Source organism: Schistocerca cancellata, chromosome 1 (assembly GCF_023864275.1).
Source record: "Schistocerca cancellata isolate TAMUIC-IGC-003103 chromosome 1, iqSchCanc2.1, whole genome shotgun sequence".
NCBI classification, from domain to species: domain Eukaryota; kingdom Metazoa; phylum Arthropoda; class Insecta; order Orthoptera; family Acrididae; genus Schistocerca; species Schistocerca cancellata.
Genome location: NC_064626.1, coordinates 794,464,876 through 794,489,088, shown reverse-complemented (window position 1 = coordinate 794,489,088; position 24,213 = coordinate 794,464,876). Strand labels below are relative to the sequence as shown.

The window sequence follows — 24,213 nt, the reverse complement described above, 5'->3', positions numbered from 1 at the left end:
ACACGAGCACAGTCTGTATCCCTTTCATCAACATAGTGTACAACATCTGCATGAAGGAGATGCTGCCGCCCGCCAAGAATTCCGTCAATGGATCATTGGCAATGATCGATTAATTCCACATATTCTGTTCACTGATAAGTCAACATTTACCCGCAATGGAATCAACAACACGTGCAACTCTCATTTATGGGCAAATGTGCAAGCTACTGTGGAAACAAATTTTCAATGACGTTTCTCACTCAACTTGTGGTGTGATATTATTGATGACCAACTCATTGGTCCAGTTGTTTTAGATAACCGTCTCACTGGGACACAGTACCTTGAGTTTCTTTAAAATACACTACTGGCCATTAAAATTGCTACACCAAGAAGAAATGCAGATGATAAACGGGTATTCATTGGACAAATATATTATACTAGAACTGACATGTGATTACATTTTCAGGCAATTTGGGTGCATAGATCCTGAGAAATCAGTACCCAGAACAACCATCTCCGGCCATAATAATGGCCTTGATTCGCCTGGGCATTGAGTCAAACAGAGCTTGGATGGCGTGTACAGGTGCAACTGCCCATGCAGCTTCAACACGATACCACAGTTCATCAAGAGTAGTAACTGGCATATTGTGACGAGCCAGTTGCTCGGCCACCATTGATCAGAAGTTTTCAATTGGTGAGAGATCTGGAGAATGTGCTGGCCACGGCAGCAGTTGAACATTTTCTGTATCCAGAAAGGCCTGTACAGAACCTTTAACATGCAGTTGTGCATTATCCTGCTGAAATGTAGGGTTTCGCAGGGATCAAATTAATGGTAGAGCCACGGGTCGTAACACATCTGAAATATAATGTCCACTGTCCAAAGTGCCGTCAATGCGAACAAGAGGTGACCGAGACATATAACCAATGGCACCCCATACCATCATGCCGGGTGATACGCCAGTATGGCGATGATGAATACACGCTTCGAAAGTAAATTCACCGCGATGTCACCACACATGGACGTGACCATCATGATGCTGTAAACAGAACCTGGATTCATCCAAAAAATGGATGTTTTGCCATTAGTGCACCCAGGTTCGTCGTTGAGTACACCATCGCAGGCACTCCTGTCCATGATGCAGAGTCAAGGGTAACTGCTGCCATGGTCTCTGAGCTGAAAGTCCATGCTGCTGCAAACATCATCAAACTGTTCGTGCAGATGGTTGTTGTCTTGCAAACGTCCCCATCTGTTGACTCAGGGATTGAGACGTGGCTGCACGATCCGTTACAGCCATGAGAATAAGATGCCTGTCATCTCGATTGCTAGTGATACGGGGTCATTGGGATCCAGCACGACGTTCCGTATTACCCTCCAGAACCCACCGATTCCATATTCTGCTAACAGTCATTGGATCTCAACCAATGCGAGCAGCACTGTCGCGATATGATAAACCGCAAGTGCAATAGGCTACAATCCGATCTTTATCAAAGTTGGAAACATGATGGTACGCATTTCTCCTCCTTACACAAGGCATCACAACAACATTTCAGCAGGCAACGCCGGTCAACTGCTGTTTGTGTATGAGAAATCGGTTGGAAACTTTCCTCATGTCCGCATGTTGTAGGTGTTGCCACCAGCGCCAACCTTGTGCGAATGCTCTGAAAAGCTAATCATTTGCATATCACAGCATTTCGCGTCTGTAGCATGTCATCTTCGTGGTGTAGCAATTTTAATGGCCAGTAGTGTTACCAGATTATGTGGAGGATATCCCTTTGGCAACACGAGCTTGTATGTACTTTCAGCGTGATGGAGCTCCTACACATTCCGTGGGGCCAGTGACACAGTATCTCAACACAACGTATCCTGGTCGTTGGATCGGTCGCCGTGGAGTCATTGCTTGGCCACCGAGGTCACCCGATCTTACCCCATTGGATTACTGTTTGTGGGAATGGCTGAAGAGCAATGTCTACAAGCGCAGAGGGGACATAAAAGAGAAACTTCTCGCTTGTGTTTTACACACTTGTGTCCAGGTAAAGGAATGCAAAACTGAGCAATCAGTGACACAACACCTGTCTACAAGAGCAGCAACATGCATTGAAGTTGACGGTGGACTGTTTGAACATCTTCTGTGAGGGGACATACACAATTAAACAAAGCATAAAATAACAGTATCACCCGCACCTTTCCCATTCCTAGTGATTTTGCTGGTTTACCCAGAGATGGTTAAGAAAAGGGCATATGTTTATTAAAAGTTTTTTTGTTCAGAATCACCAGTGGTATCACCTGTCAAAGCACGTACCTTTCCTCCTGACTCACCCTTTATGTAGGGTATTTAACAATCACTTTCTGAGCATTGCTTAGTTTCTACAGGGAATCGTATAACTCTCTCAGAAAATGCCTTTCCAAGACTGATATCTGAAATACTCCTCTGTGATACTGTCAAGGGAGAGATTGAGTCTACAATTAAATCGCTGAAGACTAAGGACTCACAGATATGATGGAGTACCTAGCAGAATATTAAAGTACTGTGCTGCACATGTTAGCCCTGTACTTAGCCATATTTGTAATTTTTCCTTTAAGAATGGTCAGTTTCCTGAACAATTAAAGTATTCATTAGTAAATGCACTTTATAAAAAGGGAGACAGTGGTAATGTAGACAATTTTAGATCTATTTCGAAGTGCCATCAGTGTTTCTAAAGTTATTGAAAAGGCTATGTATGTAAGGATAATTGATTATTTTATTTCACTTAATTCGCTATCAAATGTATAGTTCAGTTTTAGAAGAGGTTTAACAACTGAAAATGCTATATTCACTTTTCTCTGTGATGTACTGGATGGATTAAACAAAAGGTTTCAGACACTAGACGTCTTTTTTTATTTAACTAAAGTGTTTGATTGTGTTGATCATGAAGTATTGCTCCAGAAGTTGGACCATTATGACATACGGGGAGCAGCTTTCTGTTTCATCTCTTACTTTAACAACAGACAGTAAAAGCTCATTATCCACCGTGTTCAGAACGGCTACGGAAATGGAAATGAGCATTTGGCATCATTGGCTGGGAGGCCCCTTGTGGAGCAGGTCCAGCCGCCTTGGTGCAGGTCTTATTACATTCGACGCCACATTGGGTGACCTGCGCACCGGATGGGGATGAAATGATTATGAAGACAACACAACACCCAGTCCCTGAGCGGAGAAAATCCCCAACCACGCCAGGAATTGAACCCAGGCCTGTAGGACAGCAATCCGTCACGCTGACCACTCAGCTATCGGGGCAGACAGAATGGCTACGCTGTGGGGCCTGAGTCGGGCATAAATGGGGGGTGCCCCAGGGATCAGTGCTGGGGTCACTCCTGTTCCTTATATACAGGGTGGTCCATTGATCATGACCACACCAAATATCTCACGAAAGAAGGACGAAACTTGTCTTGCTTGAAAGGGGAAACCAGATGGCGCTATGGTTGGTTCGCTAGATGGAGCTGCCGTAGCTCAAATGAATATCAACTGCATTTTTTTTTAAACAGGAAGCCCTATTTTTTATTACATATGCGTGTAGTATGTAAAGAAATTTGAATGTTTTAGTTGGACCTCTTTTTTTGCAATGTGGTAGATGGTGCTGTAATAGTCACAAATATATAGCTCACAATTTTAGACGAACAGTTGGTAACAGGTAGGTTTTTTAAACTAAAATAAAGAACATAGGTACGTTTGAACATTTTATTTCAGTTGTTCCAATGTGATACATGTACCTTTGTGAACTTATAATTACTGAGAAACCATGCTGTTACAACGTGATTACCTGTAAATACCACATTAATGCAAGAAATGCTCAAAATGATGTCCGTCAACCTCAATGCATTTGGAAATACGTGTAACGACATTCCTCTCAACAGCGAGTAATTCACCTTCCGTAATGTTCACACATGCACTGCCAATGAGCTGATGCATGTTGTCAGGCTCTGTCAGTGGATCACAATAGCAAATATCCTTCAACTTTCCCCACAGAAAGATATCCAGGGACGTCAGATCCGGTTAACGTGCGGACCATGGTATGGTGCTTCGGCGACCAATCCACCTGTCATGAAATATGCTATTCAATATCGCTTCAACTGCACACAAGCTATGTGCCGGACATCCATCATGTTGGAAGTACATCGCCATTCTGTCATGCAGTGAAACATCTTGTAGTAACATCGGTAGAACATTACATAGGAAATCAGCATACATTGCACCATTTAGAATGCCATCGATAAAATTGGGGCCAATTATCCTTCCTCCCATAATGTCGCACCATACATTAACCTGCAAAGTTCACTGATGTTCCATTTGTTGGAGCCATCATGGATTTTCCATTGCCCAATAGTGCATCTAATGCCGGTTTACATTACTGATGTTGGTGAATGACGCTTCGTTGCTAAATAGAATGCATGCAAAAAATCTGTCATCCTCTCATAATTTCTCTTGTGCCCAGTGGCAGAACTGTACATGATGTTCAAAGACATCGCCATGCAATTCCTGGTGTATAGAAATATGGTACAGGTGCAATCGATGTTGATGTAGCATTCTCAACACCGACGTTTTTGAGATTCCCGATTCTCGCGCAATTTGTCTGCTACTTATGTGCAGATTAGCCGCGACAGCAGCTAAAACACCTACTTGGGCATCATCATTTGTTGCGGATTGTGGCTGACATTTCACATGTGGCTGAACACTTCCTGTTTCCTTAAATAACGTAACTATCCAGCGAACGGTCTGGACACTTGGATGAAGTCATCCAGGATACCAAGCAGCATATATAGCACATGCCCGTTGGGCACTTTGATCACAATAGCCACACATCAACACGATATCGACCTTTTCCACAATTGGTAAATGGTCTATTTTACCATGAGTAATGTATCACGAAGCAAATACCGTCTGCACTGGCAGATTGTTACGTGATACCACGTACTTATTCATTTGTGACTGTTACAGCGCCATCGATCACAAAGCGGAGAAAGTGATCCAACTAAAGCATTCATATTTCTTTACGCACTACACAAATATGTAATAAAAGATGGGGGTTCCTGTTTTAAACAAATGCAGTTGATATCCATTTGACCTATGGCAGCGCCATCTAGTGGGCCAGCCATAGTGCCTTCTGGTTTCCCCCTTCCAAGCTAGATGAGTTTTGTTCTTTGTAGTTTTGTCGTTTGATGCTTACTTTGTGAGATATTTGGCCTGGTCACTATCAATGGACCACCCTGTACACTTAGACCCTGAATGCCACAATGCTTTACTCCAGCAACGCTATGACTTCCTCAATCCTCCCCCCACCACCCATTCTTATCTTCTGCCACCCTCCTAACCTCTGTAAGAATCTAGTCAAATCTTATGACATTCCCGACCATTAACCCTACCACAAGGTATCGTAAGGTATGTCCCCAATGTAAAACCTGTCCTGCACATTCACACTCCATCTGCTCTAGTCCCACCACTGGTAGAATGTGACAATATTAAAGACAGAGCAAATTGTAAAATAACATATGTTGTTTACCAACTAAGTTATGTCTTTTTATTTAGGCATTACCGCCACTAAACTGGCCTAGTGCTTGACTGGCCACTGAAGAGCTGCTCGTCTTAGTGGATGCTCAATATCCAGTTGCATAATTCAAGGGATCTGAGTGCTTGGTACAACACATGGGCTGTTTGGATCCTCCCACCCAATACTTGTTTCACAGAACACTGGAGGAGAGAGCTTGGCAAATCACTAAAGGCCCCAGAAGAGAGAGATCCACATGTAATAAATCCTGGGGCCTGAATGACCTTCCTTCCCCTCTTATCCTATCCTATCCCTTCCCTTCCCTTCCCTTCCCTTCCCTTCCCTTGCCCTCCTTTCCATTCCCTTCCCTTCCCTTCCTTTTTAAGCTTGCCCAAAAAATGTCCCTCTCCTCCCAAATGAATGGACTATTAATTCCAAAAGCTAGATAGTGAGTCCCTTTTACTTTTATATAAGTCTATTGCCTCCTGAAGACAAGTATTGGCCAACAGTTCTGTCTCCCTATTTTTATGTATATTAAGACTCTTTCCTTCTTTTCTCTTAACCTAATTCTTAACTGTGCTGTTCACTTCTCTTCATCTTAATCTATCTTTACTTCTCATTCCATCCTTATCATCTCGAGACTCAAGTGGCACAGTTCTTATTAATGTACCGTCTCCAACCACTCTCCCTGTTGCCTCCCTCTTCATATTTGTCTATCCTTGTCTCATCATGGAGTCTGAGTAGCCTACCCCTTCTTTTAATTTTTCCCAATATGTTCTTCTCTGCTACTCAAGGAAGAATCTATTAGATCTGTGTATTGCTTTTACAGGGTGTATATGTGGATGAGAAAAAAAAATTCTTGGATTTTTCCCGGATTTCCCAGTTAAAAATAAATTTTCTCCCAAATGAAAATACACTTTTTCTGTGTTAAGTAACAGTATAATTTTCCTCGGAACTGTAAAACTTATCAATTCTTTCAGTTGTTGTGGTTTTATACACCGGCGTAGACTTTCCATGCACTTTAGAGAATGAAACTCAGGGGAAAAAACACGTTTTGGAAAGATGTCTGATGTGCAGCAACATGCACACTGCATATTTTCGTATTACGAAAGTATAAATTCCAAACACCGCATGTTACTTTCCGAAGGACTGAATAAAGATTGCAATGCACTTTTGTAAGCCAGTCGTAGCTCATGACAAACGATCTTGCCGGCCGATGACAGAGGATATTCAGAGCATAGGACACGTGATGTAGTCAGCCAAAAGCAACATCACTGTCAAGTTACGCATGTTACTCTTTAAGATATATCACACAAAATTCCAGTAAAATTTTTAACAATGACATAAATGTCTGATCTTCTTGGCTCGAAAATATTGTAAATGGTCGTCTTCAAATTATGATTTTTGAATTAGAGTCAAACGCTCTGTGATTTAAGAAATTCATTGGACATTCACCCACAGAGTTCTTCTTGCGTAAAAGGAAATTTACTTTGAAAGTAATGCTTTTCAAAGAACCATTCGGAATATTTTCCCGCGACCTGTTAGAAATAGAATCGTTTCAGCAGTTGCCAAAGAGTGCCAGATAACAGGTGTCACCGCACTTGCACAGCAACAATGATGCAGGAACCATGTACGTTCGTACGTGTAAAACTTTGAAAGATCTTACATTATGTCATAAAAGAAACAAGACATTAGGGATTACTCCAAGAGCACGGGAATTTTGTGATCCATACTAAAATGCATCATTCGGCTTAAAGTGCTCATTCATATGTCCAGATTCAGATGTAAATTTTCTTGGAGTACCAGTACTGTATTACCTAATGTTTGGTTCTTTATTAAGGCATAATGCCATATGCACTAGAAGATGAAAACGTGAACTTGAAATGCAGCTAACAGTTGAAACTAGCCAATAGTGCAGAATTAAACACTTCATTTCAAATAGATTGACTGCCTCAGCAGAAAAGATTAACAAAAGTCAAATTTCTTTAACAAACTGACAAAAATAACTTCATTGTTCTGCAAGGCGATCAACGTTTGACTGTCAGAAAGGTGGAAACAAAATAAAATCTGAAACTAACAACATATTTTAGCCTCTTGTAATTATGTGAATGTATTTTAATTCACTTGATAGCTCCAGGCCAAGACATCCATTTTGTTTTCATTTGACGTGAGAGCAATAAACGAAGAGGAAACAGCAAAATCACTTAATGTAAACAGGGGTCACGTGGAGACTACCACCTCCCCACTACAACTCAGACTGCTCTGTGCATCAGGTCCGGATCTACGATATTTCCAAACCGGGGCAATACTAGATAGTGGTGCTCCCCCTCCCTCAAGCGTTTGAGGTTGGACGCCCAAAATTTAAAAAAATCGACTTTTATAAAATATCTTCATTTTGTAGGGCACATCTTTTTGAAGAGTATGATACGAAAACATGTATGTTTGAGGGAACGTAAGGCATGTTATTTGGTCTCTGTATTTCGCTCTGTGGAATTCAAACATGTAATATTTTTAAATGGGTGTCATCAAACTATATTCAGGACAGTGGAAATTAAAATGTCCTGTGGTGCCTCTCTTGCTCCCAGTCGGCCGGTTTGACATCCAGCCCCTCTTTAAAAAAATCTCGCAATTAATACTGGATGGGATTATTTGTAACTGGCAGAACAAGAACTCTTTAGAAAATTTGCAGTGTTTACTGCCTATCAGCTAATACCTTGCTGTTTTGTGTGACATAAAATTAAATATAGGATACATAAAAGGAGTAAAGACAAGTGACAAGCAAGACAGTACACATTTCTTCAATCGTTAAGTCCCAGCTTTTTTTCTCTCTAACCTTGCTGCAGCTTTACGTGGTGTCCTTTCCTTTCTGTGAAAGGATCTATTATCTCATCAAACTTCATCAAACGTTTTGTCACTTGAAAAAACAAAATGTTGTTGTGTAATACTAAAAAAGCTGTTAATACAAATTGTACCCAAGGCTGGTGTGGTTTCTTGATCTGATTACGTGTATTTTGTCACTGCTAGATAAAACAAAATAGGCCTGCCTAATATTGCTTGTCACACACACCAAATAAATGAGTCTATTTTTTTATATTTAAAAAGAAAGATGATGAGACTTACCCAACAAAAGCGCTGGCAGGTCGATAGACACAAAAATAAACACAAACATACACACAAAACTCTAGCTTTCGCAACCAACGGTTGCCTCGTCAGGAAAGAGGGAAGGAGAAGGAAAGACAAAAGGATTGGGTTTTAAGGGAGAGGGTAAGGAGTCATTCCAATCCCGGGAGCGGAAAGACTTACCTTAGGGGGAAAAAAGGACAGGTTTACACTCGCACACACACACATATCCATCCACACATACACAGACACAAGCAGACATTTGTAAAGGCAAAGAGTTTGGGCAGAGATGTCAGTCGGGACGGAAATACAGAGGCAAAGATGATGTTGAAAGACAGGTGAGGTATGAGCGGCGGCAGATTGAAATTAGCGGAGATTGAGGCCTGGCGGATAGCGAGAAGAGAGGATATGCTGAAGGGCAAGTTCCCATCTCCGGAGTTCTGACAGGTTGGTGTTAGTGGGAAGTATCCAGATAACCCGGACGGTGTAACACTGTGCCAAGATGTGCTGGCCGTGCACCAAGGCATGTTTAGCCACAGGGTGATCCTCATTACCAACAAACACTGTCTGCCTGTGTCCATTCATGCGACAAACTGTCCATTCGCATGAATGGACACAGGCAGACAGTGTTTGTTGGTAATGAGGATCACCCTGTGGCTAAACATGCCTTGGTGCACGGCCAGCACATCTTGGCACAGTGTTACACCGTCCGGGTTATCTGGATACTTCCCACTAACACCAACCTGTCAGAACTCCGGAGATGGGAACTTGCCCTTCAGCATATCCTCTCTTCTCGCTATCCGCCAGGCCTCAATCTCCGCTAATTTCAATCTGCCGCCGCTCATACCTCACCTGTCTTTCAACATCATCTTTGCCTCTGTATTTCCGTCCCGACTGACATCTCTGCCCAAACTCTTTGCCTTTACAAATGTCTGCTTGTGTCTGTGTATGTGTGGATGGATATGTGTGTGTGTGCGAGTGTAAACCTGTCCTTTTTTCCCCCTAAGGTAAGTCTTTCAGCTCCCGGGATTGGAATGACTCCTTACCCTCTCCCTTAAAACCCAATCCTTTTGTCTTTCCTTCTCCTTCCCTCTTTCCTTACGAGGCAACCGTTGGTTGCGAAAGCTAGAGTTTTGTGTGTATGTTTGTGTTTATTTTTGTGTCTATCGACCTGCCAGCGCTTTTGTTGGGTAAGTCTCATCATCTTTCTTTTTAAATATATTTTTCCCACGTGGAATGTTTCAGTCTATTTTTTTAACATGACAGAATATAATTCACAAAGTACCTATATCAAATGCCTACTAGGCCTACTAAAAGCAAAAAGTTTTATGTTACGAAATAGTTTCATATTTCATTCATACTCTCTAGCTTCTGAAACATTAGAATGAAAAGTAGTAGTATGAAATTTTTATATAGATTTGGAATCGTCATATTCTTCTGTAATTTGTGAGAGTCCTCGTTTCTTCTCCTTCCTCATTCTAACAAACAATCTTAGTCATCACCAATTCTGTAACTATTCCTGCCAGTGTCAAAACATATTATCTGGTTAACTTCACTAACCCTGCAACAATCATCGGTTTAGTTATCCCACATTTATTCTCCGGTTAGGCGTTATTACGTGTTCGTACAATGCGTTTTCCACACTATTCCCAGAATAGAACATAAGTGGCTGCTAACTCGGGACTGTATAACTGGCCCTTAGTAGTGTAGTCAAAAATTTTCTGCCAAAATTTCATTTTCTTTGATACACAGAAGAGACAATATACAATATTTGTTGCCTGTTATTCCTTTTAGTCGTTTATTTCCACTCTGGTAGTCTGAATCTATGAAATTCGCTAGGAGTTATAACAACACTTATTATTTGCAAACCCAATTAACCACATAAACGGCGATTGGCATTCACCCGTTCGGCTTTATTCCGCTCAGCTCGTACAGACCCGTCCCCTTTGAGACAGGGATTCCCCTGGCAGAGACATCACGTACCCCATGCATGCATTCAAAAATCAAGTTACGATTATTTCAGAAACCAACTTAGAATTTGTTCGAAAATGTTCAAAAACCAACAGGGATGCGTTCAAAATAATATGAATAGTCGATATACCAACGTGCGCTGGATGCTAGGTGCTTTGTGAAACAAGGTCTATTTCCTCAATAATATGAATTTGGCGCCTCCTCCCTTGCCCCTCTGAAACTACCACCCGGGGCAGATACCCCTGTTTGCCCCCTCCCCCTAGTTCCGGGCCTGTTGCGCATACATGAATCTGGCAACTTAGGCGCACCAGTAAAATTTTTCTGGATAGCGTCTGGCTGCTTGCTGCTATTGCTTATACTGCTCACTGCCACACTTCTGTAGCCAGAAGTGGGAGAAGGTACTAATCATACGCGACTCAACTGCACATGCGCATAAGCTCGCTCGCAACCTTTCAAATGAATCTAATGTAAACAGTTGTGATGTCACGCTCATCAGAGGCAATTTGTTGTTATGAAACATTGCATAGTCTTCCTAAAGCCTTTGACACATTTTGCTGCTAGCAAACACTTGTATGAGCACTGTGTTTTGTTGTTGTATATGGTGTATTCTTCCACAATCCCCTGTTCTCTTCTCCCCAATTCACATCTCTTCTATGAGCTCATCACCCATTCCACCATTCACCACTCATTCTGCCACTCATCCCGTACTGAGCCCATCAGGAGTGAGAGAGAAAGAGAGAGTCTGTGTGTGTGTGTGTGTGTGTGTGTGTTGTTTTTTTTTTTTTTTCTTTTTTTTTTTTTTTTTTAAGATAAGAGTGGATCCTTAGTTCTCAAAGAATCTTAGGGAAAAGAGATGGACTAATAAAAAAAAACAATAACACATGTATAGTAAACTCCATGTGTCTTTGATAATATCAATGGAATAACACCAAAGTATATTTCACTGTTAAATAGTATTCAGTTGGTTTCACCTGTACTGCTAAGTTCTTCCAGAAGAGAAGGCCACTCTGTCTTGAAATGATTAGCACCTGTCAATGATCCATCACCACCAATTACCACCAAATTGGTAATTCCTCTGTCCACCAAGTTAGCAGCAGCTTTTAAGCGTCCTTCTCGTTCTTTAAAATCCATGCATCTGGCTGAACCAATAATGGTCCCACCCTGTAAATAATTATCATGTAACTGTATTATTTTAACTAAAAAAGTGAGTATTTGGACTATCTTGACTAAAAAACAGTGTGGTGCTACAGTAACCTCAGAGTGGATTGAACATACAAGTGTAGCGTGTATGAAGGTGTCAGTATCACTTCATTCACTATAGAAATACAAGAAGTATTTCCTTTCAAGCCTAAAAGGAAGCTTGTAGAGTCACTAATACTTCTCACACTTGACTATGGCAATTCAATTCTCCAAGGACTTTTATACAAAAGCTCACACAGGCTGCTAGAACTTGTGATGAATACTTGTGTATGATACATTTGTGATGTATACTATTTTGACCATATCATTCCTGCCTACAAACAATTATCATGGCTATGTGCTGATAAGCATAGAGACTATCATATTCTATGTTTGCTCTGTTGTCTTCTCAATCACTGCACTTCTTCTTATTTATCTTCAACACTTACACCACTACCTGAACAGCACAGCAGAATTGTTCTCAAAGAAGCAAAATCCTCTCTGTACCAATGCATAACTCAGCCACATTCTCAGAATTACTGTCTGTATCAGGAACCACACTTTGAAACAATTTTCCTTAAAATATCACAGAAATTAAATTCCTTCCAAACTGCAAAAGACTGCTAATGGCCCACCTTCTAACACAATAGCCATCTCTTCCATTTACTAGCCTGCAGCTCACTCCCATCAACCAGTCTCCCCCACAACTTGTCCGGCCCCCCTTGTCAGAAGAGCTCTTGATTTAAATTCTGTTCTTTTCTAACACCCAATGTCATTGTCATTTCAATCTTCTCCTCTTTCTTTATCCCTCCCACTTCTGATTTATTCCACCATAAATTTGTCTCAACATTTGAGAGTTGCTTTCCTGAAACATTATCCAAAAAAGCCATTACAAATTCAAGTAAGATATGGATTACTAAGTGATTTAAGATATTGTGTAAGAGGAAGAGGGTAATATATGGACAGGCCAGAATAAGTCAGGATCCGACATTACTTGCTTACTACAAAAGATATTGTAATATTTTAAGGAAAGCCATTAAGAAGTCGAGTAGCATGTGTGTTCTGACAGAAATTAATAATGCGCATAATAAAATTAAAACTATAGGGAATATTGTTAAACATGAGACGGAGCAGCCTCACTTCGCACAGCATACCAATGCAGTAAAGCTAAATGATGATGTTGTGAGTAATAATTCACAAGTTGCAAGTATTTTTAACAATCACTTTCTGAATGTAGGAGCAAAAATAGGGTTAAAGGGTTCAGTTGAAGAAGCAAAAAAATATGTTAAAAATGTCATTACCCAAGACTTTAGGCCTTCAGAAATAGCACCAACATCCCCCACTGAAATTACGGGAATTATAAATATACTGAAAAACAAGAGCTCATGTGGTGTTGATGGAGTCCCCAACAGAATTTTGAAGTGTTGTTCTAATTTAATAAGTGGAGTCCTTAGCGATATATGTAATGCTTCACTGGCACAAGGAATTTTTGCAGACAGATCGAAATACGCAATTGTCAAACCTCTTCATAAGAAAGGGGACAAAAGTGACTCAAATAATTATAGAACAATCTTATTGCTGATTTCATTTTCTAAAATATTCGAAAAAGTTATGTATTCAAGAGTAGTCTCACATTTAAGTGAAAATAATGTACTCAGCATGTCACAGTTCGGATTCCGGAAGGGTTACTCGACTGAGAATTCTATCTACACATTTACCCATAAAAACTCAGGTTTTATGGAATTGAAGGCTATACACACAGCTGGTTTTAATAATACTTAATGAACAGAAAGCAAAAAGTTGTGCTGAATAGCGCAAACAATGTTGGGAGGGTGGTAAATTCTAGTGAATGGGGAGTTACCACAAAGGGAGACCCACAGGGTTCAATTTTAGGTCCTCTGCTGTACCTTATTCATGTGAATGACCTCCCACTTAATGTTCATGCAAGCAGAACTAGTACTTTTTTCAGATGACACAAATGTTATAATAAATGCCATTCCAGAAAAAGCTGCTGAAGATATTGTTAAGGATGTCTTTCAAACAATTATTAAGTGGTCTCAGAAAATGGGCTCTCCCCTAATTTTGAAAAAATTCACTATATCCAGTTCTGTACACCAAATACATACTGACAATTGATGTAGCATATGAACAGGGCTCAGTTAACAGGGTAGATTTCTACAAATTTTTGGGTGTTCACATTGATGACAACTTGAAATGGAAGAAACATATTACTGTGCTTCTCAAACAACTAAGTTCAGCTTCTTTCGCTCTTCATATAATCGCTAGTCTTGGATTAGATTAGATTTAGACTAGATTTACTTTTATTCCAATAACTGGGAATAAACAGATCAGCCTCCTAACATACTTTGCATATTTCCACTCAATAATGTCTTGTGGAATAGTTTTCTGGGGTATCTCACCACTTAAACATATTGTATTGATTGCACAAAAGAGAGCAGTGAGAATAATTAGTGGTGTTAACCCAAGGACGTAAGGATGTTGTGTAGGCACCTTTTCCAGGAGTTAGGCATTTTAACTGCACCATCAGTGTACATATATTTGCTAATGAAATTCGTTACAAATAATCCACCTCAATTCGCAAAGAACAGCGATGTTCATACGTACAACACTAGAGAGAATAATGACCTTTCCTATCCATTATTGAAGCTGTCAGTTGCTGAAAAAGCAGTACATTATTCAGCAACAAAAATTTTGGAACATTTGCCCAACAACATAAAGTGTCTGGCAGGTAGCAGACCAAGTTTCAAACCTAGCTTAAAGTAATTTCTTTTGGACAACTCCTTCTACTCCATGGAAGAGTTTCTGTTTCAGAAATGGTTAAAAAAATTGTACCTCTAAATGTAGTTGCATGTGTAGAACTAAAAATTTCAGTAATATTAATATTGGCAATATTTATGTGTAGAACTAAAAATTTCAGTAATATTAACACATTTCATGTGTGTATACAGCAATATTTATGTATGGAACTAAAAATTTCAGTAATATTAATATTAGTACAATTCATGTGTGTGTATATATATTGTAATCTGACTTGTTCCACATCATATCAATAAAATAATCAGGAAAATGATATATGGAACATGACATAACTAAAACTAAACTAAAAGTAAATAACACAAAACAAGGTATCAAACATACTAAACTAATATTCATCATTCTTAATGTCCTTTGCTATAATAATAATAATTATTATTATTATTATTATTGTTCTCAATGAAGCAAAATCCTCTCTGTACCAATACATAACTCAGCTGCATTCTCAAAATGATTATCTGTATAGTAAAGGACATTATTATTATTATTTCTTTCTTTTCTCAGACGTTATGTCTGGTCAAAAATGGAAAGTGACACGGACCTTAATCAAGTGTGACTTCCTTTTAACTGTAAGGTATATGTTATACTGGATTTAGGAACTTTCGGGTAATTGAACATGTATCAATAATTACGGATTTCTGTAGTTGTATATATAAGTTTGGATATAGCTGTATTGCATTGATGTACTGGTGGATATTGTGTGGTATGACTCCTGTAGTTGATAGTATAATTGGTATAATGTCAACTTTATCCTGATGCCACATGTCCTTGACTTCCTCAGCCAGTTGGATGTATTTTTCAATTTTTTCTCCTGTTTTCTTTTGTATATTTGTTGTATTGGGTATGGATATTTCGATTAGTTGTGTTAATTTCTTCTTTTTATTGGTGAGTATGATGTCAGGTTTGTTATGTGGTGTTGTTTTATCTGTTATAATGGTTCTGTTCCAGTATAATTTGTATTCATCATTCTCCAGTACATTTTGTGGTGCATACTTGTATGTGGGAACGTGTTGTTTTATAAGTTTACTTTGTAAGGCAAGCTGTTGATGTATTATTTTTGCTACAGTGTCATGTCTGCTGGGGTATTCTGTATTTCCTAGTATTGTACATCCACTTGTGATGTGATCTACTGTTTCTATTTGTTGTTTGCAAAGTCTTCATTTATCTGTTGTGGTATTGGGATCTTTAATAATATGCTTGCTGTAATATCTGGTGTTTATTGTTTGATCCTGTATTGCAATCATGAATCCTTCCGTCTCACTGTATATATTGTCTTTTCTTAGCCATGTGTTGGATGCGTCTTGATCGATGTGTGGCTGTGTTAGATGATACGGGTGCTTGCCATGTAGTGTTTTCTTTTTCCAATTTACTTTCTTCGTATCTGTTGATGTTATGTGATCTAAAGGGTTATTATTATTATTATTATTATTATTATTATTACTGTCAATTATTATTATTATTGTTGTTGTGAATGTTTTTGTGGTATTTTTGGTATGTATTACTCCTGGCCACATGTAAGAGAGAGCCTTAAGGCCGTAATCTGGTCAGGCTAAGTACCGTATTTACTCAAATTTAAGCCGCACTCAAATCTAAGCCGCACCTGAAAAATGAGACTCGAAATCAAGGAAAAAAAATTTCCCAAATCTAAGCCACACCTGAAATTTGTGACTCGAAATTCAAGGGGAGAGAAAAGTTTTAGGCCACACCTCCAAATCGAAACAACGTTGGTCCATTGTAACATGAGACACAATTTAGGTCGAATGGCTACAGCTGCGGTAGTTTGGTTTGAGTCATAATCTTAACTGTTAAGCTTTACCAAGTAGCCATCGCTATGTGTCAGGCGCTCCGTCCGTATTTATACGGGTACCCTTCCTTTTTCAGGTGCTTTGTCTGGTTTGATTCGATTGCTTATTTTGGTTTGATCTGATAAGTGCCATTCTCTTTGCTATAGGTGTTTAAGTCACTCTAAGCTGAAAATGCATTATTTTACTGTGTTGTGCATTGTTTGTCGCGTTCTGATGATGAGTGTTTATGAGCTGTCGCCGCTCGTGGCATGTCTTGCTTTTGTGCGCGCTTCCGCCACTTACAATAAAAATATGAGAGGAATTATCTAATAAGCGAAACAATGGCAAGATACTGTTATTTGTTGTTACTTACACTGCTGCTTTCTTTGATAATGATCAACGAGAACCAAATAATAGACTGTGTATGATAGATGATGTTCTGAACGAGAGTTTAGCAAAAAATTTTCTCCATTTGAAAATCTTTGCAGACACCTCTTAAGTACATTACATACTGCACAGAAATTAGATTCATCTTAGACTTAAAAATCTAGTCAGTTTCTGTGCTTCATTTCTGACTGTATTACTATTCAGCATAAGAATAATAAGAATATAAACATAACATGGTATGTATATTCTTCCACGTTTGCTGTTGTCTCACTCTTGTTTCGTAGTTTATTAGGCAGACAGGATTTAAATGAGATAGCAGCAAATACGAAAGAATACATGGCATGATTTTTACATTTTTGTACCTTTTCTTTTAATTTATTTACTGACGCAGAGGTTTTGGCGCCAGTATTTATCTTTGTGTCTGCAAAGCATGCCTGTGTAGTGGTACATATATTTGACAGCAGAAGTGGCGGCACCTACCAACATTTTTTAGAACTTCCTGTTATTTTGCACTCGATTCTAAGCCGCAGGCAGTTTTTTGGATTACAACAACTGGAAAAAAAGTGCGGCTTAGATTCGAGTAAATATGGTAAGCAATAAATAAATAAATAAACATACAACTTTTTAACTATCTGGATGCAACTTCAAAATAATAAAGTTGTTATTTATACAGAAGGACACCTGGTGTCAAGCTTATCACAAAAAAGTACATTGCAACACTTCAGTTCAAATAAAAAAGGAAGACATAGCTACATGGAAACTTTATGATTCAAAATAAAAGTCAAAAACAGATATAACAATTTCTGAAATAGAAAAAACTTATAGCAGGAAAATTCTGGGTTGAACAATACATAAAAAAGGAAAAGTCACTCACCTACAGCAGACTGATGTGTGGCAGATAGATACACATAATACAGGTGGCATATGAAAAAATGGCACTGAGTACAGATTACTTGCCAATTATGCCAAAATATTGCCCACCACAGGCAGATACAACAACAAATACATAAATATGTAATAATTAGATAGTAAAGAAATAATGAATAAGCTTATGCAAAGGTCTGTATTTACTAAATTGATCTTGTCATTTATATTACATTAGGTGCCGAAAATGACCTCCTTGTGCTTCAAAGCACTTTTGCACTTGCCGTAACATGTTAAAGTACACTTTGCACAATTCTGTCAGATCAATTCTCAGTTTCATTATGAATATTTTTCTTCTATTCTTATAACATTATTGGGTTATTTGTGTACAGTTTTTCCTCTAGACAGCCCACAGATAAACATCACAAGTGGTTACTTTCAGCAAATATGGCAGCCACAATTCTTTGCCAACAAACCTTTCTTCTGTGGATCTACCATTAATTCGTGAGACTGATTCACAGGATTTTATATATATATATATATAAAAAGCGCTGCCAGGTCGATAGACACACAAACATACACACAAAATTCAAGCTTTCGCAACCAACAGTTGCTTCATCAGGAAAGAGGGAAGGAGAGGGAAAGACGAAAGGATGTGGGTTTTAAGGGAGAGGGTAAGGAGTCATTCCAATCCCGGGAGCGGAAAGACTTACCTTAGGGGGAAAAAAGGGCAGGCATACACTCGCACACACACACATATCCATCCACATATACACAGACACAAGCAGACATTTGTAAAGGCAAGAGTTTGGGCAGAGATGTCAGTCGAGGCGGAAGTACAGAGGCAAAGATGATGTTGAAAGACAGGTGAGGTACGAGCGGCGGCAAATTGAAATTAGAAATTAGCGGAGATTGAGGCCTGGCGGATAGCGAGAAGAGAGGATATGCTGAAGGGCAAGTTCCCATCTCCGGAGTTCTGACAGGTTGGTGTTAGTGGGAAGTATCCAGATAACCCGGACGGTGTAACACTGTGCCAAGATGTGCTGGCCATGCACCAAGGCATGTTTAGCCACAGGGTGATCCTCATTACCAACAAACACTGTCTGCCTGTGTCCATTCATGCAAATGGACAGTTTGTTGCTGGTCATTCCCACATAGAACGCTTCACAGTGTAGGCAGGTCAGTTGATAAATCACGTGGGTGCTTTCACACATGGCTCTGCCTTTGATCGTGTACACCTTCCGGGTTACAGGACTGGAGTAGGTGGTGGTGGGAGGGTGCTGGGACAGGTTTTACACCAGGGGTGGTTACAAGGGTAGGAGCCAGAGGGTAGGGAAGGTGGTTTGGGGATTTCATAGGGATGAACTAAGAGGTTACGAAGGTTAGGTAGACGGCAGAAAGACACTCTAGGTGGAGTGGGGAGGATTTCATGAAGGATGGATCACATTTCAGGGCAGGATTTGAGGAAGTCGTATCCCTGCTGGAAAGCCACATTCAGAATCTGATCCAGTCCCGGAAAGTATCCTGTCACAAGTGGGGCACTTTTGGGGTTCTTCTGTGGAAGGTTCCGGGTTTGAGGAGATGAGGAAGTGGCTCTGGTTATTTGCTTCTGTACCAGGTCAGGAGGGTAGTTACGGGATGCGAAAGCTGTTTTCAGGTTGTTGGTGTAATGGTTCAAGGATTCCAGACTGGAGCAGATTCGTTTGCCACGAAGACCTAGGCTGTAGGGAAGGGACCATTTGATGTGGAATGGGTGGCAGCTGTCATAATGGAGGTACTGTTGCTTGTTTGATGTGGACGGACGTGTGAAGCTGGCCATTGGACAGGTGGAGGTCAACGTCAAGGAAAGTGGCATGGGATTTAGAGTAGGACCAGGTGAATCTGATGGAACCAAAGGAGTTGAGGTTGGAGAGGAAATTCTGGAGTTCTTCTTCACTGAGAGTCCAGCTCATGAAAATGTCATCAATAAATCTGTACCAAACTTTGGGTTGGCAGGCCTGGGTAACCAAGAAGGCTTCCTCTAAGCGACCCATGAATAGATTGGCGTACGAGGGGGCCATCCTGGTACCCATGGCTGTTCCCTTTAATTGTTTGTATGTCTGGCCTTCGAAAGTGAAGAAGTTGTGGGTCAGGATGAAGCTGGCTAAGGTAATGAGGAAAGAGGTTTTAGGTAGGGTGGCAGGTGATCGGCGTGAAAGGAAGTGCTCCATCGCAGCGAGGCCCTGGACATGCGGAATATTTGTGTATAAGGAAGTGGCATCAATGGTTACAAGGATGGTTTCCGGGGGTAACAGACTGGGTAGGGATTCCAGGCGTTCGAGAAAGTGGTTGGTGTCTTTGATGAAGGATGGGAGACTGCATGTGATGGGTTGAAGGTGTTGATCTACGTAGGCAGAGATACATTCTGTGGGGGCTTGGTAACCAGCTACAATGGGATGGCCGGGATGATTGGGTTTGTGAATTTTAGGAAGAAGGTAGAAGGTAGGGGTGCGGGGTGTTGGTTGGGTCAGGAGGTTGATGGAGTCAGGTGAAAGTTTTTGTAGGGGGCCTAAGGTTGTGAGGATTCCTAAAAACTCCGCCTGGACATCAGGAATGGGATTACCTTGGCAAACTTTGTAAGTAGTGTTGTCTGAAAGCTGACGCAGTCCCTCAGCCACATACTCCCGACGATCAAGTACCACAATCGTGGAACCCTTGTACGCCGGAAGAATGACGATGGATTGGTCAGCCTTCAGATCAATATTTTTTCCACATGGAATGTTTCCCTCTATATATATATATATATATATATATATATATATATGATATGGTTATAATAGAAGGAAACATTCCACGAAGGAAAAATATACCTAAAAACAAAGACGATGTGACTTACCAAATGAAAGTGCTGGCAGGTCGACAGACACACAAACGAACACAAACATACACACAAAATTCAAGCTTTCGCAACAAACTGTTGCCTCATCAGGAAAGAGGGAAGGAGAGGGAAAGATGAAAGGATGTGGGTTTTAAGGGAGAGGGTAAGGAGTCATTCCAGTCCCGGGAGCGGAAAGACTTACCTTAAGGGGAAAAAAGGACGGGTATACACTCGCACACACACACATATCCATCCACACATATACAGACACAAGCATGTCTGCTTGTGTCTGTATATGTGTGGATGGATATGTGTGTGTGTGCGAGTGTATACCCGTCCTTTTTTCCCCTTAAGGTAAGTCTTTCTGCTCCCGGGACTGGAATGACTCCTTACCCTCTCCCTTAAAACCCACATCCTTTCATCTTTCCCTCTCCTTCCCTCTTTCCTGATGAGGCAACAGTTTGTTGCGAAAGCTTGAATTTTGTGTGTATGTTTGTGTTCATTTGTGTGTCTGTCGACCTGCCAGCACTTTCATTTGGTAAGTCACATCGTCTTTGTTTATATATATATATATATATATATATATATATATATATATACCTAAAAACAAAGATGATGTGACTTACCAAATGAAAGTGCTGGCAGGTCGACAGACACAGACAGTAACCAGCTACAATGGGATGGCCGGCCAGTTTTTTTATTTGGTAAGTCACATCATCTTTGTTTTTAGGTATATTTTTCCTTCGTGGAATGTTTCCTTCTATTATAACTATATATATATATATATATATATTTTTTAGATATATATATATATATATATATATATATATATATATATGTGTGTGTGTGTGTGTGTGTGTGTGTGTGTGTGTGTGTGTGTGTGTGTGTGTGTTCCTAGGTGGTCAACTGTGTTTAAAGTCACACATGCACAGCAGTGTTTCCTGTTGTTTAAAAAAATATGGGATCCACAATCTGACTTGCTGAAATGGTATTTGCAACTGACATGGTAATATGCCACTTTGTTACCAAATACTGTATACTACTCTTTGCTAGTATGGAAATGTCAGAAAACTTCTTTGCAAAATGTCTCTCATTTCCTTAAATGAATCAGTGGATACATACGTCTCCACTATTGCGATTTTTCTTGAAGAGGACACATCCCACTGAGATATTTACTTGACACATCTTAACCAAGTCACAATGGATTTTGTACTGACAATACAATTTGAAGTTGCAACAGCTTTGAAACAATAGATGACAACTGGCAGACACCAATGAGTAGTCTAGTACTTGGTGCTAGTTTCTGATGTGCCACCCTGCAGAACACAGTATTCACTAGCTTTCAGGCACTATAATCCATTCACCTTAAGAATAAACCTGATGTAAACATTTCATTATGTATTCTTGCACATTTGCTGGAACCTCATTGGATTTCTGTTTCACGTGGGACTGCAGCCAAGCTGTTGCAAGTACTGTCAAGTACAATAATAAGGGTACGTTTAGTGCTCTGATTTACTCGCACATCGACTTGGCAATAATATGGGACAACAGCTTTACCGGGACATTTAACTTGGACAGCACTGGCCTTTTTTCAGCTGGTACAGCTAGCCTACAGTGACGTGACCAGCTGCAGTTCACAGATAAAAAGAGACGAGCAGAGGAGCAATACAGTTTCACATGTAATTTAATTTTTAAGCAGAATGAAATATTACGCTGCAAATCTCCCACAATACGCTCCTTACATGACTACATGAAAACCGCAACGCATTATAATTTATAGCTAATGTACTATTGTAATTAATAACAAGAATGGTGAAAAGTACTGACTTAACCACAGTGTAATTTTTCTGCATAATCTGTGTGTAACATAAGAGAGTATTGAAGGATTTAACCATATAGTTAAATACTGAAGCCACTGAAGGTATTACTTACAGTCGGCTGTCTGGTAAGCTCTTAGCTCCTTCCTTATCCGAAATAGAGGAATACATTTCCGTTCTGGAAGTATCACCTGATATGTTGTTAATCAGTCTATCAACAACAAAATCTACGAAGCCAACCAGGCACAGCATTTTCTCTTCTTCTTTTATGACAAGCCATTCTATACCCCACCACCGTTCAGCAGTGATGTGTCAAAAAGCTGCGAGCGTTAGTTAAAGTACATGTGGCAGCTTAAGAGTCTTGTTACTTCTCAGGCCAAATCCCATAGCTTGGCTCCAGATCAGTTCTGTTCAGTCCATATTGTAATGATACAGTGCCAAATGCAAAACTGCAGCATTTGTGTGATGTGTTTGATGCTGTGAAAATTATTCTTTTTCATGTTTCTGAGATACGTATCAACCTCTGTGGTATAAAATGATGGGCGTAGTCCAAATAAAAAGGATTTGGTTTTTCATTTTTGCTTTAAAAATTTCAACAACTTTTATGAACAGTCTTTCATGAAGCATCAATAATTAAGAATTTGTATTGGAAATGGAAATAAGAATTTCGCATCCAATGTGTAATTAGAAACAAGAAGTCATGCATTATTCATAAAAAATGATGATGAGTTCTATAATTACAAAATTTAGGTATTTCAAATTGAACGACAAAAAAAATTATATGGTGGAGTTTTGAACCACAGCACGATCAATCGCATTTGGTTACCACTCCATTACACTACCAACTACACTTCCGGTTTGAGTTCGTTTATCAACTGCAGTATACAGAACACTGGGAAAACTTCAAAGCCGATTATCTTTGTAAATTGATAAAAAACATTAAGAACAGCCAATTTCTCGGTGCTTTTTAACTGTGTTCCTTGCACGTGTTTCACTACGGAACAGAAAGCAGCCTCAGCCAATTTCATACTGCGCATTATCAGTGCAACAATCAGAGCACAAGGCTGCAAAGGCTGTGACTGTACACGATATTTGAAATAAAAGCTACATACCTAAAGCGTGATTAAGAAAAATGTTGAATTTGAATATCTTAAAAGTTTCATTTAACGTAACTTAGTAATTAGATATCTAATACATAAGTAGGACCTACTTCCAAGAGCGTAACAACACCAGTGTACGTGTGCTACGGCTTCTGACCAATCATTGCATTTGTTTGTTTACATCAGGTTTTTTCTTAAGCTGAATGGATTATAGCTCTGCTTCTAGAAGACCACACAGACACCTAGATGCACACTAACGTGGGGCGATACTAATGATTACTGAGAGCAGTTGCCTGGACTGATGAATGTGAGGTGGAGGGAGAGAAGGATGCATGAGGCAAGGAGAGGGAGTGGGATAGTATGAGGCACAAGCAGGAAAGACAAATGACTCAGTAGAGATACAACAGGCCAAGAGAAAAAGTAACATGAGGCAATGGGAAAACAGGCTAGTTGAGGTTTAGGCCAGGGGGACTGTGAGAATGCAAGATACACTGGAGAGACAATTCCCACCTGCATACTTCAGAGAAGCTTGTGCTGGAAGGGAGTATCCAAGAAGCATGCATAGTGAAGCAGCTATTAAAGTAATTTGTGTGGTAGTGTGCAGCATGTTTGGCAACTGCATGGTCAAGTTTGCAGTTCACCACAGTTTGGCAGTACCCACCTATGTGAGTAGACAATTAATTACCTGTCATGCCCCCATAGAATGCTGTGCAGTAATTGCAACACAGATGACATGTAAGATGGCTGCTTTTACACACATTCTTGCCTTTTACAAGGTATGAAATGTCTGTAACAGGACT

General features: G+C 39.9%; 1 protein-coding gene across 1 annotated transcript in view; it reads right to left on the bottom strand.

Annotated features, from left to right (window-relative positions):
• LOC126104245 (ATP-dependent 6-phosphofructokinase-like) overlaps positions 1-24,213 on the bottom strand; it is a 453,644-nt gene that overhangs the window by 389,323 nt on the left and 40,108 nt on the right. Inside the window, exon 3 of the mRNA XM_049912336.1 lies at positions 11,562-11,751. Coding sequence (XP_049768293.1) covers positions 11,562-11,751 — 190 coding nt within the window. The remainder of the gene's footprint in view (positions 1-11,561; positions 11,752-24,213) is intronic.